Source organism: Solanum stenotomum, chromosome 11, assembly GCF_019186545.1.
Source record: "Solanum stenotomum isolate F172 chromosome 11, ASM1918654v1, whole genome shotgun sequence".
Lineage (NCBI taxonomy): Eukaryota > Viridiplantae > Streptophyta > Magnoliopsida > Solanales > Solanaceae > Solanum > Solanum stenotomum.
Genome location: NC_064292.1, coordinates 45,214,886 through 45,229,220, shown reverse-complemented (window position 1 = coordinate 45,229,220; position 14,335 = coordinate 45,214,886). Strand labels below are relative to the sequence as shown.

The following is a 14,335-nucleotide window of genomic DNA, read 5'->3' as shown; positions in this document are numbered from 1 at the left end:
GTTCTGTAGACTGTAGTTAAGGAGTCAATGGCAACTGACTATGCAAAAGAGGGAAAGCCCCCCTCCATTTGGTTTGTACCTTATAGCTTGGATTTCTTTTGTGTACGTAAATGCTCCCTCCGTCTCGATTTACGTGGCAAGTTGAAATTTCGGGAGTTAATTATGTTTTTCATTAGATTTTTAATATGCTTTTTAAATATTATTGTGTTTGATAGTACTTTTTACATAGTTTTTAGATATATAAATTGTAAACTAAGAAACTTAAAAGATTTTATGTACGAAGTCGCACTCAAAATTTAGAAATTTGAATCCCAAAATTTTAATCTAGTCACATAAATTGGGACAAAGGGAGTATCTTTTAAGTGTGTATATTGGGTGATTTGCATTTTTGCTCCTATTTTGTGATGGTCTTTAATATTTGCTCTTCTCAAGGCAAGTAACTTTTCTATGAGATATTTTCGCATCATAATATTTCACAAGTTATGTTCTGTATCCTTAAAGAACTTATCCCTCACAAAATAAGTTAAGGTAAGAACAAAACTTAAAAGACTATCTGTCTAAAGAGTAAATTGTGCAATTAAATGGGTACATTGGGGTGGAAGTTGATTGAGGGTGGGAGGAGGTGTGTGATGATGCTAATTAAATTTTCGTAACATTTGTTGATAAAATATGAGAGAGATGTTGAACATATAAGAAAATATACATTACCTCCCGTTTGATATTAAAAATGAATCAACTTGTAACTACGGATTTGAGCAGTAGAATCATTTATTAATATTTGTATTGAAAACGCGATACTTTGTACACTAGAGTGCCTTTGAGTTTGATATATATGAACCAATTATCCAATAGAATACACCCTTTGATCCATTTTATTATTTCTTTATGTTTTATTCCAGGTCTTAAAGAAACATTTATTAAAAAGACATTTTGATTAAATTATTCTTTAATTTCAATTTAACACTACCTTTTTTTACCATATTTATATATCTTCATATTTATTTAGTAAAGATAAAGGTGAAAACTAAAAATAACAGTTAAATAAAGTGGACAAAAGGGAGTACTCCATCACTTCTATTCTATGTCATATTTCGAGTTTCTTTGGCAGTGTAGTTTTCAAGAAAAATGAGTTTTAAAATTTACACCAAATTACATTAGTTTACCATGATTATTGAAAAAAAAGGAGAGGATTTACACCAAATTACATTAGTTTATCAATGATTATTGAAAAAAGAGAGGTGAAAATATCGTTATTAATCAATAATAATATACTCGGATGAATTTTTACAAGTGAAATATATGAAGAGTGAAAATCCTATTCTTATCTTTGGAAGGAAAAGGAAGATAAGTTATTTCCGAAGTCCGAACAATCATGTAATCAGTAAAATATGCAGATTGAGATATAAATTAATACGATGAGAGAAAATAGAATCTTAGTATCCACAAAGTCTAGTAAACATGATCCATGAAAATCTAAAGATGAGATAAAGCAAATTAAATACCTTTAAATTCAAAGGAATTATTAAACATCACTAAAATACTAACAAAATTTGCAAAAATATTGTACACCACTAAAATTCTAACAAAATTTACAAAAAATAAGTTAAACAAACACATAATTCTGATCCAAAAAAAAATATCATCTGCTTTGCCACTGATTCTTCAGCAAGTTTTTTTTGTTTCCAGTTGAAACCGCAACTAAGTCATAATTATGCACTTGCACAATCCATTCGAGGCGATGCTCCCAATTTCTTCAGCAAATTGTTCAAAATAATGTTGTACAACGAACGTCTTGATCTTTTGTCCCCCTAAACCTAAGTGTTCCAAGCATATTTTTCAATTCAATAAAACTTAATAATAAAAACAAAAAAGTTAAGGATATAAAAATAATAGCCAATACTATACCCAAAATAATATTAATAATATCCAAGAATCCAATAAATTTCCCAGAATACAAGATAACAAAAATTATAATCAAGAAATTAATAAAGAAATATGAGAATATTCCACTAACAAGTGCCATTATTATTCTCAATAGAAACATTGATGCATTATGGAAAACTTCATGTTCCTCTTTATTGTTTTCATTTTCAATAAATAAATAAATTTTATGAACTAAAAAAAACATAGAAAAATATTATGAAAGAAGAGGAAGAAGAAGTTGGAATTGAGAAAAATATAATGAATGAATTGAGTAATTAAGTAAGAGTAAGAGTTTATGTAATTGAGGACTCTCTAGATCCAATATTTATGGGATTAAGGATTATCTAATCCTATCCTAATCATAATTATGTGAAGGAAAATATTCTATTTAAAAAGTCAAATAATTATCTATAATTTCTCGTAATAGAAAATACAGTAATTTTATTTATGATAGCTGCAAAACCTAATTTAGCTAGGGTTAGAATATTTAGGCTAATATTTTTGTTTAGACATAACTTAAATAAATACTCAAATTCTAAACAAATTTGATTTTTCTCCAGGCGCATATATAATAGATCGATATGAACATCACAAGCTGCCCCGTAATAAAACCAGTTGTTGCTGATACCTTCTTCTCGGTTCCTAACTTTGAAGTATTCTTAAAACGCTATGATAGATTGAAGTTGTTTAGCTTTTATTATTTTGGGATCAACTTGGAGATGGATAGAAGTTAAGGGTGTGTTTGGTACAAATAGGTTTTTTTTTGTTTAAGTAGGAAAAATAAATTTCGACATTCCGTATTAATTGTTTATTCCTTCACTCGAATGCACCTTATCTTCGTCATCATTTCCGATAGCTTCTATCCCTCCACCCCCATTTTTCATAATATTTATCTAAATTATATATAAATGCTTTTAGAATACTATATTTTTGTCACATATTGAACACACAAAATTAAGTTAATATCACTAATTTGTTTCAATAAATACTTGATAGATACTTTCAATAATTTAATAAAGGGAAAATAGATAAATATACCCCCGAACTATTGTAAATGGTATGCAGATACCCTCCGTCATACTTTTGGGACATTGATGCCCCTGCCGTCTAAAAACTAGAGCATATATATCTTTTATACTAACGGACAACACGTGTCATAATCTTATCCACAGATCCGATATTTATTAAATATCGGATCGACGGATAAGATTGCACGTGTCCCTATTTAGTCTTCTGTTAAAGTGAAGGGCATAAGTGCTCTAGTTTTTGGACGACAAGGGCACCAATGTCCCAAAAGTATGATGGAGAGTATCTACATACCATTTACGATAGTTTGAGGGTATATTTATCCTTTTTCCCTTTAATAAATATTGTGAGGTTTAATACATAAAAATTACCCCTAAATTATTCACATTTTTATACTCTTTTTGGCCCACATTTTAATACTTCTTTGGCTATTCTCCTCTCTGAACGACAATATTCCATATATAAAAACCCCTTCAGAACAAAAATTAATAAACAAAAGCTGGATATATTTATAAAAAGTAGAAACATGCAATGATTTAAAAAAACATTAATAAGCCTAAATTTATAGTAGGAAAAAAAGCCCTAGTTTTTACCATCTTTGTTTTTTTTTAAATCCAACCCATAGATATGTATATTAGTATTAGGGGCAGCTCAACGTAATTGAGGACCTAAAGCGAAATTTCAATTTGAGGCCTAAAATATAAACAAACTTTGTATACATATTTATTCAAAATTTATTTTTCTTACACTATTTAGATGAAAATTATTAGTATTTAATATTGTTTTTCAGTTATTGATTTTAAGTAAGATTTTATTAACTCAACATTGAAAACATCCTTTCAGTGAGACAATTATTATATGAATTGTTAACATAATTTTATAAGTAATAAGTTGACAAATATTAAATAAATATAGGAGTTAGAACCACAAAATCTGATTCAAGAAGTTGATGACTTGGTATACACCATTTTAATATGCTTGTTGTAATGTTTGAAACTAAAATTTAAAAAGAAATAAAAAAAAATTGTAATTCACTTTGTTCAACACTTTTCACTATTAATTCTTATTTTTAACAAAGTATAAAAGATGTTAAAGTGGGTAAAATAATATATATTTTTTTATCATAATTAATCATTTTTTTCTATAAAAAATTAACACATAGTTTATTCTTGATAATAATTTGGGGGCCTAAGGCATAAGCCTTATTTTACAAAGGGAAGAGCCGGCCCTGATTAGTATAAAGTGTACACTATCTCTATGGATATATTTTGTAAACTAGATGATTCAAAGATATTAAATTGTATTTTTCTCAATATCAAATGAGGAAATTACACCTACTATCCCTAAAGTGTTTGATCTTGAATTTTTGTGTCCGCTTGATTTTGTCTCTACAGTAGAACCTTTGTTCAATTGAGCAAGTTCACTATCTTGAAATATTCCGAAACGTCTTTCTTATGCGCAAAAGTTAGAACTTGTGTCTGATGGACAACCTACGTACCTAAGTTTTAACTTTTTGCTTATAAGACATAACTTTTAGTTAATTTAACAAGTTTTTTATCTTAAAAATATCCTGAATATTTTCTTGACAAGCGAAAGTTAGAATTTTATGAAGGGGAGATTATTTCTAAAAAGTTTGTTACCTAATAACTCTCTAAACAAAATGGTTATGAACTCTCTTTCCTTTCACCACCAAAATTAAAGGCCCATTTGTACATACAAAATAAAATTAGATTAATTTAAAATAAATTTTTGAAATTGAATTTCATCTGGTAAATATATATTTTTTTGAACAACTTGTACGTAAGCTAAATTCTTGCCACGTGGCAGTCTACTCCATAAATAAGCAAAGGCGCGCAAGAAACGTATTTGGAGCACTGCATTTTTTTAACTGTACTCTCTGACACAAGTAAAATGCCATAAACCAAAATCGTTTCAACACTTTTTCCATTGATTTCGTTGAAGTTTGAAGCCTTCTCTTCAATGGCGATGGCGACGCTAGGCACCGTTTACTGAGGCAAGATTTTCACCGGCTTTGTTGCTGTTTGTATCTCCTCTTTTTCGTAATTTCAAAATGTAGTAGTTATGTGTTTTCTGAGGATTAATTTCGTTCGTAATTCTGATTGTTTGAACTCGATTGATGAAGGATCTATGATTTCCGTCGTCCTCTAACTTCTGCGTTCAAATGATTCTTTGTTGCTGACTTGCTGTAGTTGATGAACTGTGCTTTATACAGACTCTGTTTTCATTTTTTTCTTATTTATTTTTGCTTATCAGTTTGTAAAACTAAACTACAGTGTGTGTTCTGTGAGAATTTCGTTCGTGATAGTGATTGTTTGAATTCCGCTGATTGCTGAAGGATCTAGCATTTCCTTACGTGTTTTCATCATCCTTTAATTTTTCTGTGTTCAATTGTTGCTATTTCATTTTAAATCTAGAAGAGCAACTGTTTTAATTTGCTTGTAGTTGAACTGCTGGTTATCCAGATGACATATATACAGACTCTGTCATAATTTTCACGGAAAGAGTAAATTGTAAAAAATGTACACAGTCCGGGGAAGTCATTGCTTAGAGGTAGCTTTTCAATAATGGCGAAGCCAGGCTCCATTAACTGAGGCTACAGTTTTAGATTTTCACCGACTGTGTTGCTGTCATTTCCTCCTCTTTTACTCTTGTTTTTCATATTTNTGCCAGGAGAGACCTGGGAGAGTAATCCAGACAGGGGCAATGGAGTTTCTTTTAGTTGGTTTAAAAAAAGGGGTCCACTTTTGGAGTTGCATAATACAATCTCCTCCAAGATGAATGTAGTTCCTTGAGGATAAGCTCTCATAATCCTCTTCGTATTCAACATCAATGAAAACATGTTTAAGATCAAATGCCCCAATTTTGACCGTACCTTTCAATTGAATTATATTGTTGAATTCTGCTCTTATGATGTCAATTGCAGGTCGTGTCCTAGAGAATTTGCCAATTATGGTCCATCTACAGGTATCCGTGAGGATGTCGTGTTCTTCCTTTGTGAAGATGACCACTGGTTTACCTTGCACTATTTCATGAGCCCTAGGAGGAAGTTTGATCCTCGATTTCTTGTGGTTTTGGTTCCGTATAGCTGCTGCATAATTTTGTTTGAATGTTTCAGGTCCCTTGTTCTTTTGGACTGACTGATTCTCCTCAACATTCTGATTTGGGTTTTGTGAGTTCGTAGTTTGAGTTTGGGGGTGCTTGTCTTTGGATTGGGTTTTCGTCTTACTCCGATCTGGCGGGGCTGGTGGAAGGGCGGGGAAATGGGAGGAGTACTCCTCCGTTAGGCTCATTCTCCGGCGGTGGTGGGGTGGCTAGCTAGCCGTTGCCCACCCAAATGTTTCCGTTGAGTTTAGACAGAGGTCAGAGAAAAGTTTCTAGAGAGAAGAAAAGTGTATAGTATCCAAGTTTGTACTTTTGTTGCCACTTCATTTTAAGTCCAGAAGAGCAACTGTTTATCTGTAGTTCAACTTCTTGTTATCTAGATGAAATACAGACTCGGTCATACTCAATAGTTCTTATTTATTTTTTCCCATCAATTTGTAAAAACTAAATTGTTGTATGTGTTTTGTGAGGATTCTGTTAAATTGAGTTCCAAATAGTGATTGTTTCAACCCGGTTGAAGGATCTAGTGTTTTGTTATATGTTTTCATCGCCCTAAAATTTTCTGTGTTTAGAAGTTCCTTAGTTGCCACTTTCATTTTACGTCCAGAAGAGCAACTCTTTTGCTGTAGTTCAACTGGTTGTTATTAGTTTAGACAGAAAAAGGAAATTCTAGAAAAATTAAATTCATGTTCTTCACTTTGGATTAGATTGTGATTTGAAACTTCAGAGTATCAATTTCATTACTGCATAATTCAGAATAATTTTTCCTGGCAGTCAAAGTAGGTGACTGAAACACACCAAGATGGAAGAATAAATTGGTTCTGAATGAATTAAAGAAAGAGGGAATGCTCATATACCGCTTAGCTTTCACTGCACTCTTTTATATCAATTGAACCAACTTATAATAGAGAAGCAATGTCAAGTAAGTTGTTTCTTGAAATACATCTTTGGCTTCAAAGAACACCGCATTTGATGTGCAACAATTAATACTCTAAAGATTTGGAGAAATATGTTTTCTAGGAGACTAGATACTTTCAGCCTGCTAGCAGTTCTGTACTTTTGAGTTCTACAGTTGCAGATAATGAGAAATGCATTTTTTTCGCTGTAAAGTATTTCAGCCTGCTAAGGATTTTGTACTTTAAATTCTTGACTTGCAGGTTTGTACTAAGTCCAGAACACAAGAGAGTGTTGCTGCATTTTAGCTGTTTCAAATAGTGTTTAAAGTGCTAGAGGCCAAAATTGATTTGAACCTGATAAAGATGAATTTTGGTGAGAATATGGAGTCAAATGTTGATTTTCACATACAAGATGAGGCAGAAAGGCTGCTTAAAGAGATTGATTTGGTGATGAAGAATGTTGAGAACTCTGAGTTCTATGCTGGAATGCACTTGGATCTTAAACAGAATGAAACAATGCAAAAACATTTCTTTCGCCTTTTAGGCTCCCATTCACATCTTCAGGTGGTAATCTATGGTTTGGGAAGCATTGAATACAGTTTCCATTCACAGTTTCAGCTTGCTATAGTTCTCCTACTAAAACGGGATTTTTCTGATTGGATTGATAGTATAGTAATATACGATCCCAACATGTCTCTAGCTGATATCATAGTTTTCAAAAAACTAGATCTTGAGGTTCTCACCATTGATGAAAATTGTAAGAGGAGAGCTCAGAGACCAACAATGTTCTACATGCCTGATCCTTATTGTTATCATATTGGCAACCTCTTGGGAGCAAACTGGTCTTCATCTTGTCTAAACCGGATTTGTTTGCTGACAAACTCGTTCCGCGATAGACTGACCAATACGCCACGAAGTGGTCCTGATCTAGAAGCAGTGATACGCTTAGAGAGAATTCTTCCCTTCACAACAGAAATTGACATAAAACTTAGTGACAGTCCGATGTATGCTAATTTGTTCTCAGGATTTGCCTGGCATTTCTTTGATGTGGATACCAACATTGACATTGGCAAACCGGGATGGTATTGGCTGGATATTCAAAGGTACTTAGATGTGAGACTAGAAATTGAACTTCCCATTTATTATTGAATACAGTTCTCTATTGTTGTTCTATTGATTTTGGGAAACAAAGATGCTGCCAAGTAGCACATATGAACTCAGTAGCCCTTTAAGTTCAGTCTGTCTATGTTTGTTCCAGTTCCTTCTCCTTGTGATAAGATGTGCTTTACACATGTGATTGATTTAAATGCTAGTTGGAAATTCTAGATTTTGTTGGTTGGATTATGCTAAGTACTTTGAAATTATTTGCTTTGAGGAAACTATAGTGTGATAGAGGTGTAGGAACCATAGGAGGGTATGGTGTACTTCATATATCCCTAATGATGTAACTTTTAACTTTGTGTCGCAGGAATCTTGAAGAAGAATTTTTGGAAGATATGAAAAGCAACATGACCAGTGAGGAATTTGCAGAAATTTGGGGTATTTCTCGTGGGTTTCGTCGTTTAAGATGCAACAACATTCGTCCTCCTCCAGGCTGGATTAAGCTAAACATCTATGGTATTGGTAGAAAAGGTGATCAGCCAGGACAATATAGTGGCATCTTCCAAGATGAAAAAGGAACGTGTTTAGTTAGGTATAAGGGTGACTTTGATGTTGAAGACAATGTGATTGCTGGACTAGAGGCCTTGAGGCTTGGGTTGGCCAGATGCGTGGAAGGAAAGCCAAATGCAGAGAAGTTGATTGTGGAGTCAGATGATCTTACACTTGTCCAATATGTTAATGGTCGCCCTGAGCCAAATGAAAAGGCTATGGACAAATTGAAGGAAATTTTTGTCTTGCTGGAACGTATAACTTGTGCAACAGTTCACTATATCTACGAAGAAGCCAATGAAGCTGCTAGGGAGTTGGCTCTGAGTGATGAATGCCCCAGTAATGCATAAAGCTTTGTTTTTTACTCAAAAGGGGGTAAGGTGAATCTTTCTAAGTTGAACTAAGGTTTCAAATTCAATTTGCATTTAGGGGAAAATGACGTTGCTGATCAAGTTTGTCAAACGTTGTGGAGACACTTGAATTTACTTGCTAGACTTTGTTTAATTGTGCTTTTGAATGTTTAGGAGATACTTGAGTTTACTTGTTAGCCTATCTGTTTTGACTGTAGTTTCTACAGAATTGCTTCTGTGTTTTGGGTGTTAAAATCAGAATTGCTTCTCTTTTATGGATTACAATTTACATGTTTGAAAATTACAGAAATTCTCTTAATAGTTTCACTGTCCATACAATGATTAACTTTTCATTGTTCAACTATCTGAAAAATGTAAGGAACATCCTTATACTATTATCATTTATATCCACATTTTTTTTTTTCAAATAAACAATGCAATTACATTTCTGAATGTATTTTTGGGTTAAAAGATTTCAGGCAGGGGAGCCTATATAGAATTGTGTACTCTATTGGGTTCCCATGCTCTTTCAAAAGTCGCAAAAAGTAGTAGTTTAATTAAAATTTGAAATGGTTCAGCTACAGATCAGTTACATCCCAGATGCTCCATCTCTTGAAGATGCCTGCAATGCACCTTCCGTTTCATTTTACTTACTTTAAAAATATTTTTTTCTTTTTTAACTAGTAAATCAAGATAAATTTATCACTTTTTTTTTCAATACTAACCTCCTTATTACATAATGGCTACATATCCTAATAGTCAAATTTATGTGAAATTATCACGAACACTCATTTTATTATTAAGTCATGTGACACATCAAACAAGTTAATTTTCTTTAATCAAGATCATTTAATATGTCTTTTAAAATAGTACTCCCTCCGTCTCATTTTATGTGCCACTTTTCTGATTTCGAAATTCAAACAAGTCTAACTTTGATAGTAAATTTTTCATAGATTTTTTAAATATTTTGAATTATTAATTATTGTGACCTATAATACCTTTTATGTAATTTTTAAATATATAAATTTCATTTAAAAAAATTGAAGATTTCATGCGTAAATTTTCGGGGAGTACTTATCTGAAAGTGCCATATCCCCATGTCAATATATGTGATACTATATAATTAGTGTGTGAATATTTATTTTTTTAAAAAAAAAATTTGTCAAAGATTATGCATTTGCGTCAGTTATTCTTTTCTCTGCCACGTAAGCCCAATTCTTTCCACGTGGCAGGCTACTCCTCAAATAGGCAAAGGCGCGCAACAAACTTATTTGGAGCACTGCATTACTCTAAACTGTTTTCTCTCACACAACAAAATCGTTTCATCACACAGAAAATATCTTTTTCCATTGATTTCCATTGTTGAAGTTGAATTCGACCTTCTCATCGCATGGATTCATATCGTCAAGGTAGCTCTTCAATGGCGATAGTTTACTGAGGCAACAGTACGTTTCATCGACTTTGCTCTTTTAGTATCTTCGAATGTGTTTTCTGTTAGTAATAGTAATTGTTTCAACTCGATTGAAGGATCTACCATTTTCACCGACTTTGTTGCAGTCAGCATCTTCTCTTTTACTCTCAATTTTCAAAAAATCAAAATGTAGAATGTGTTTTCTGAGGATTGCGATTTAATTGTTTGAACTCGATGGAAGGATCTACCATTTCCAGATTTTCACTGACTTTGTTGCTGTCAGTATCTTCTCTTTTTACTCTCATTTTATTGTTTACTTTATCCTAACTAAATTGTTGTATGTATTCTGTTTGTAACACTGATTGTTTATTGTTTGAATTCGATTGAAGGATTTAGCATTTCCGTCGTCCTATAATTTCTGTGTTTCTGTTCCAGAAGAGCAATTGTTTTGCTCAAGTTGAACTGCTTGTTATCCACAAGAAATACAGAGTCCGTTTCATTTTATATTGCAGTAGGTGTTCTGTGAGGATTTCGTTAAATTTCGTTCGTGATAGTGAGTGTTTGAATTCCGCTGAAGGATCAAGTATTTCCTTATGTGTTTCCATCGTCCTTAATTTTTCTGTGTTCAATAGTTCCTTTGTTGAACTGCTTGTTATCCAGATGAAATATGTAGAGACTCTGTTGTACTTTACATGAAAGAGGAAAATCTGGAGAAAATAAGACGTTTCATATATTTATTTTTTATGGATTCCGTTAAATTGCATTTGTAATACTATTTAGTATTTGAATTCGACTGAAGGATTTAACATTTCCTTATTATTTTATCGTCCTATAATTTTAAGTTCAGAAGAAAAACTGTTTTAATGTGCTCTAGTTGAACTGCTTGTTATCCAGATGAAATAGACACACACTCAGTTTTACAGGAAAGAGGGAAATCTGGAGAGACAAAAAATACGATTCACTTTTTTTTTATTAGATCTGTGATTTGGCACTCAATTTTCAGTAGTGCATTGTTCTTTGTGAATTTGTACTGGTAGTCAAAGTAGGTGACTGAAACACACCTAGATGGAAGAATAGAGTTTAGAAGAGCTTGTATTTGTACTCGAGTGATTGCAAATTCTAGGTGATCGGTTCTGAATAGATTAAAGAAGGAGGGTATGTTCATATTCCTCATACCTCTCGTTGCATTTTTTTAATCACAGTTGACAACCTTATAGATGTCAACCGAGTTGTTTCTTGAAATATCTTTGTGGCTTCAAACACGTGGCATTTGATGTGCAGCAAGTATACTCTAAAAATTTGGAGAAATATGTTTTGATAGGAGATAAGCTACTTTCCGCTTGCTAGCCGTTCTGTACTTCTGTGTTCTACACTTACACATAATGAGAAATGCATCTTTTTTGCTGTGAAGTACTTCAGCCTGCTAATGACAATCACCAACAATTTGTACTTTAAATTCTATACTTGCAGGTTTGTATTAAGTCCAGAACACAAGAGAGTGCTGCTGTGTTTTAGCTGTTTCAAAATAGTGTTTAAACTGCTAAAGGCCAACATCAATTTGAACCTGATAAAGATGGATTTTGGTGAGGATATGGAGTCAAATGTTGATTTTCACATAAAAGATGAGGCAAAAAGGATGCTTAAAGAGATTGCACTGGTGAAGAAGAATGTTGAGAACTCTGAGCTCTATGCTGGAATGTGCTTGGATCTCAAACAGAATAAAACAATTCAAAAACACTTCTTTCGCCTTTTAGGCTACCATTCACAATTTCAGGTGGTAATCTATGGTTTGGGAAGCACCGAATACAGTTTTAGTTCACAATTTCAGCTTGCTGTAGTTCTCCTACTAAAACGAGATTTTCCCAATTGGATTGGCAATATAGAAATATACGATCCCTGCATGTCTATGGCTGATATCATATTTTTCGAGAAACTAGGTCTTGAGGTTCTCACCAATGATGAAAATTGTAAGAGGATAGCTCAGAGACCAACGATGTTCTACATGCCTAATCCTTGTTGGTATCTTATTGGCAACCTCTTGGGAGCAAACTGGTCTTCATCTTGTCTTAACAAGATTTTTGTGCTGACAAACTCATTTAGCTACACACTGACCAATACGCCACGATGTAGGACTGTTCTAGAAACAGTGCTACGCTTAGAGAGAATTCTTGACTTCACAACAGAGGTTCACATAGAAACTAGTGACAATCAGACGTATGCTAATTTGTTCTCAGGATTTGCTTGGCATTTCTTTGACGTGGATCCTAACAATGACATTGACAAACCGGGATGTTATTGGTTGGACATGCAAAGGTACTTAGATGTGAAACTAGATACAAAACTTCTCATTTAGTATAAATATAATTCTCTAGTTATTATGTTGATTTGGGAAACAAAGGTGCTGCCAATTAGCACACAATTGAAATCATTAGCCCTTTACTTTCTGTCTGCCTATGATTGTTCCATTTCTTTCTCCTTGTGATAAGATGAGCTTTACACATGTGATTGATTTAAGTGCTAGTTGGAAAATCCAGATTTTGTTGGTTGAATTATGCGAAGTACTTTGAAATTATTTGCTTGGAGGAAACTATAGTGTGATAGAGGTGAGTTGAAGGAACCATAGTAGGGTATGGTGTACTTCATATATCCCTAATGATGTAACTTTCAACTTTTGTGTCGCAGGCATCTTGAAGAAGAATTTTTGGAAAATATGAAAAGTGATATGAATAGTGAGGACTTTGCAGAAATTTGGGGTAATTATCGTGGGGCTCGACGTTTAAGATGCAACAACATACCTACTCCTCCAGGTTGGATTAAGCTAAACATCTATGGTATTGGTAGAAAGGGTGATCAGCCAGGACGATATAGTGGCATCTTCCAAGATGAAAAAGGGAAGTGTTTTGATATGTATAGGGGTGACATTGATGTTGAAGACAATGTGATTGCTGGACTAGAGGCCTTGAGGATTGGGTTGGCAGGATGCATGGAAGGAAGGCCAAATGCGCAGAAGTTGATTGTGGAGTCCGACAATGTTATACTTGTCCACTATGTTAATGGTCTCCCTGAGCCAAATGACACAGCCATGCGCTGGTTGGGGGAAATTTTCTTCATGCTGAAGCGTATAGCTTGTGTAGTTTACCATATCTACGAAGAAGCCAATGAAGCTACTAGAGACTTGGCTCTGAATGGTGAATGTCCCAATAGTGCATAGATAGCTTTGTTTTTTACTCAAAGGGGTAAGGTGAATCTTTCTAGGCTGAACTAAGGTTCCAAATTCAGTCTGCATTTTATGGCAAATAATGTTCTTATCAAATTTGTCAAAGGTTACGTTGGAGACAATTGAACTTACTTGTTAACCTTTGATTTCAATTGTGCTTTTGAATGTTTGGGATAATATACCTATGTGTTTTAATTGCCCGTTAGAATTGCTTCGGTCTTTTGGGTATTAAAAGTTATTTGTTTTCTTCCTTTCTCCTCTAATTCTTCCATTTATTTATTTCCTTCTTTGTTCCTTTTTTTCAACTATTTATTTCCTCCCTTCTTTGCTTCTTTATTTATTTCTTTTATCTCAATCATCCTTATCTATAGAAGTTGTCTTTTTACATTCTGTCACTTATGGAGGAGATCTAGTTCACCTAAGTATACATAAGATAATAACTAGTGAATTAGGTTTACTTTTTCAATTATCAAAACTACATACATGTTCTCCTATTTTTCAATAATTTTCCATTTTTTAATAATGATAAACAATTCATTATAGTTTACTTTGTCAACCATCAAAACTACAAACATGTTCTCCTATTTTCCAACAATCGTACCTACAATGCATCAGTCAAATTGTAACCACTTTGCCACTAGGCTACGTGTTACTGTTGGTTTAAGTGGGGTCAAATTAATTATATATAGTGTTTTGTTTCAAAAAACAGATTGAATATATACGTATATACAATGTATTT

At 33.2% G+C, this 14,335-nt stretch overlaps 2 protein-coding genes across 2 annotated transcripts; both read left to right on the top strand.

Annotated features, from left to right (window-relative positions):
* Nucleotides 1–7,331: 7,331 nt before the first annotated feature.
* On the top strand, nt 7,332–8,968 carry LOC125845965 (uncharacterized). Its single transcript, XM_049525444.1, has 2 exons — nt 7,332–8,071; nt 8,437–8,968. The coding sequence occupies exons 1-2, from the start codon at nt 7,332–7,334 to the stop codon at nt 8,966–8,968; spliced, it is 1,272 nt and encodes a 423-aa protein (XP_049381401.1).
* A 2,893-nt stretch (nt 8,969–11,861) lies between these two features.
* On the top strand, nt 11,862–13,652 carry LOC125845068 (uncharacterized). The gene is made up of 2 exons (XM_049524488.1): nt 11,862–12,692; nt 13,062–13,652. Exons 1-2 carry the CDS (start codon nt 11,953–11,955, stop codon nt 13,588–13,590), a joined length of 1,269 nt encoding a protein of 422 aa, XP_049380445.1. The 5' UTR covers nt 11,862–11,952; the 3' UTR covers nt 13,591–13,652.
* The last annotated feature ends 683 nt before the right edge of the window (nt 13,653–14,335 follow it).

Excerpts from the sequence above, each read along its gene's own strand:
- LOC125845965 (XM_049525444.1), top strand. The coding sequence starts at position 7,332 with ATGAATTTTGGTGAGAATATGGAGTCAAATGTTGATTTTCACATACAA. Across the intron at positions 8,072-8,436 it reads TATTGGCTGGATATTCAAAG|GAATCTTGAAGAAGAATTTT; the intron begins GTACTTAGATGT and ends TTTGTGTCGCAG.
- LOC125845068 (XM_049524488.1), top strand. The coding sequence starts at position 11,953 with ATGGATTTTGGTGAGGATATGGAGTCAAATGTTGATTTTCACATAAAA. Across the intron at positions 12,693-13,061 it reads TATTGGTTGGACATGCAAAG|GCATCTTGAAGAAGAATTTT; the intron begins GTACTTAGATGT and ends TTTGTGTCGCAG.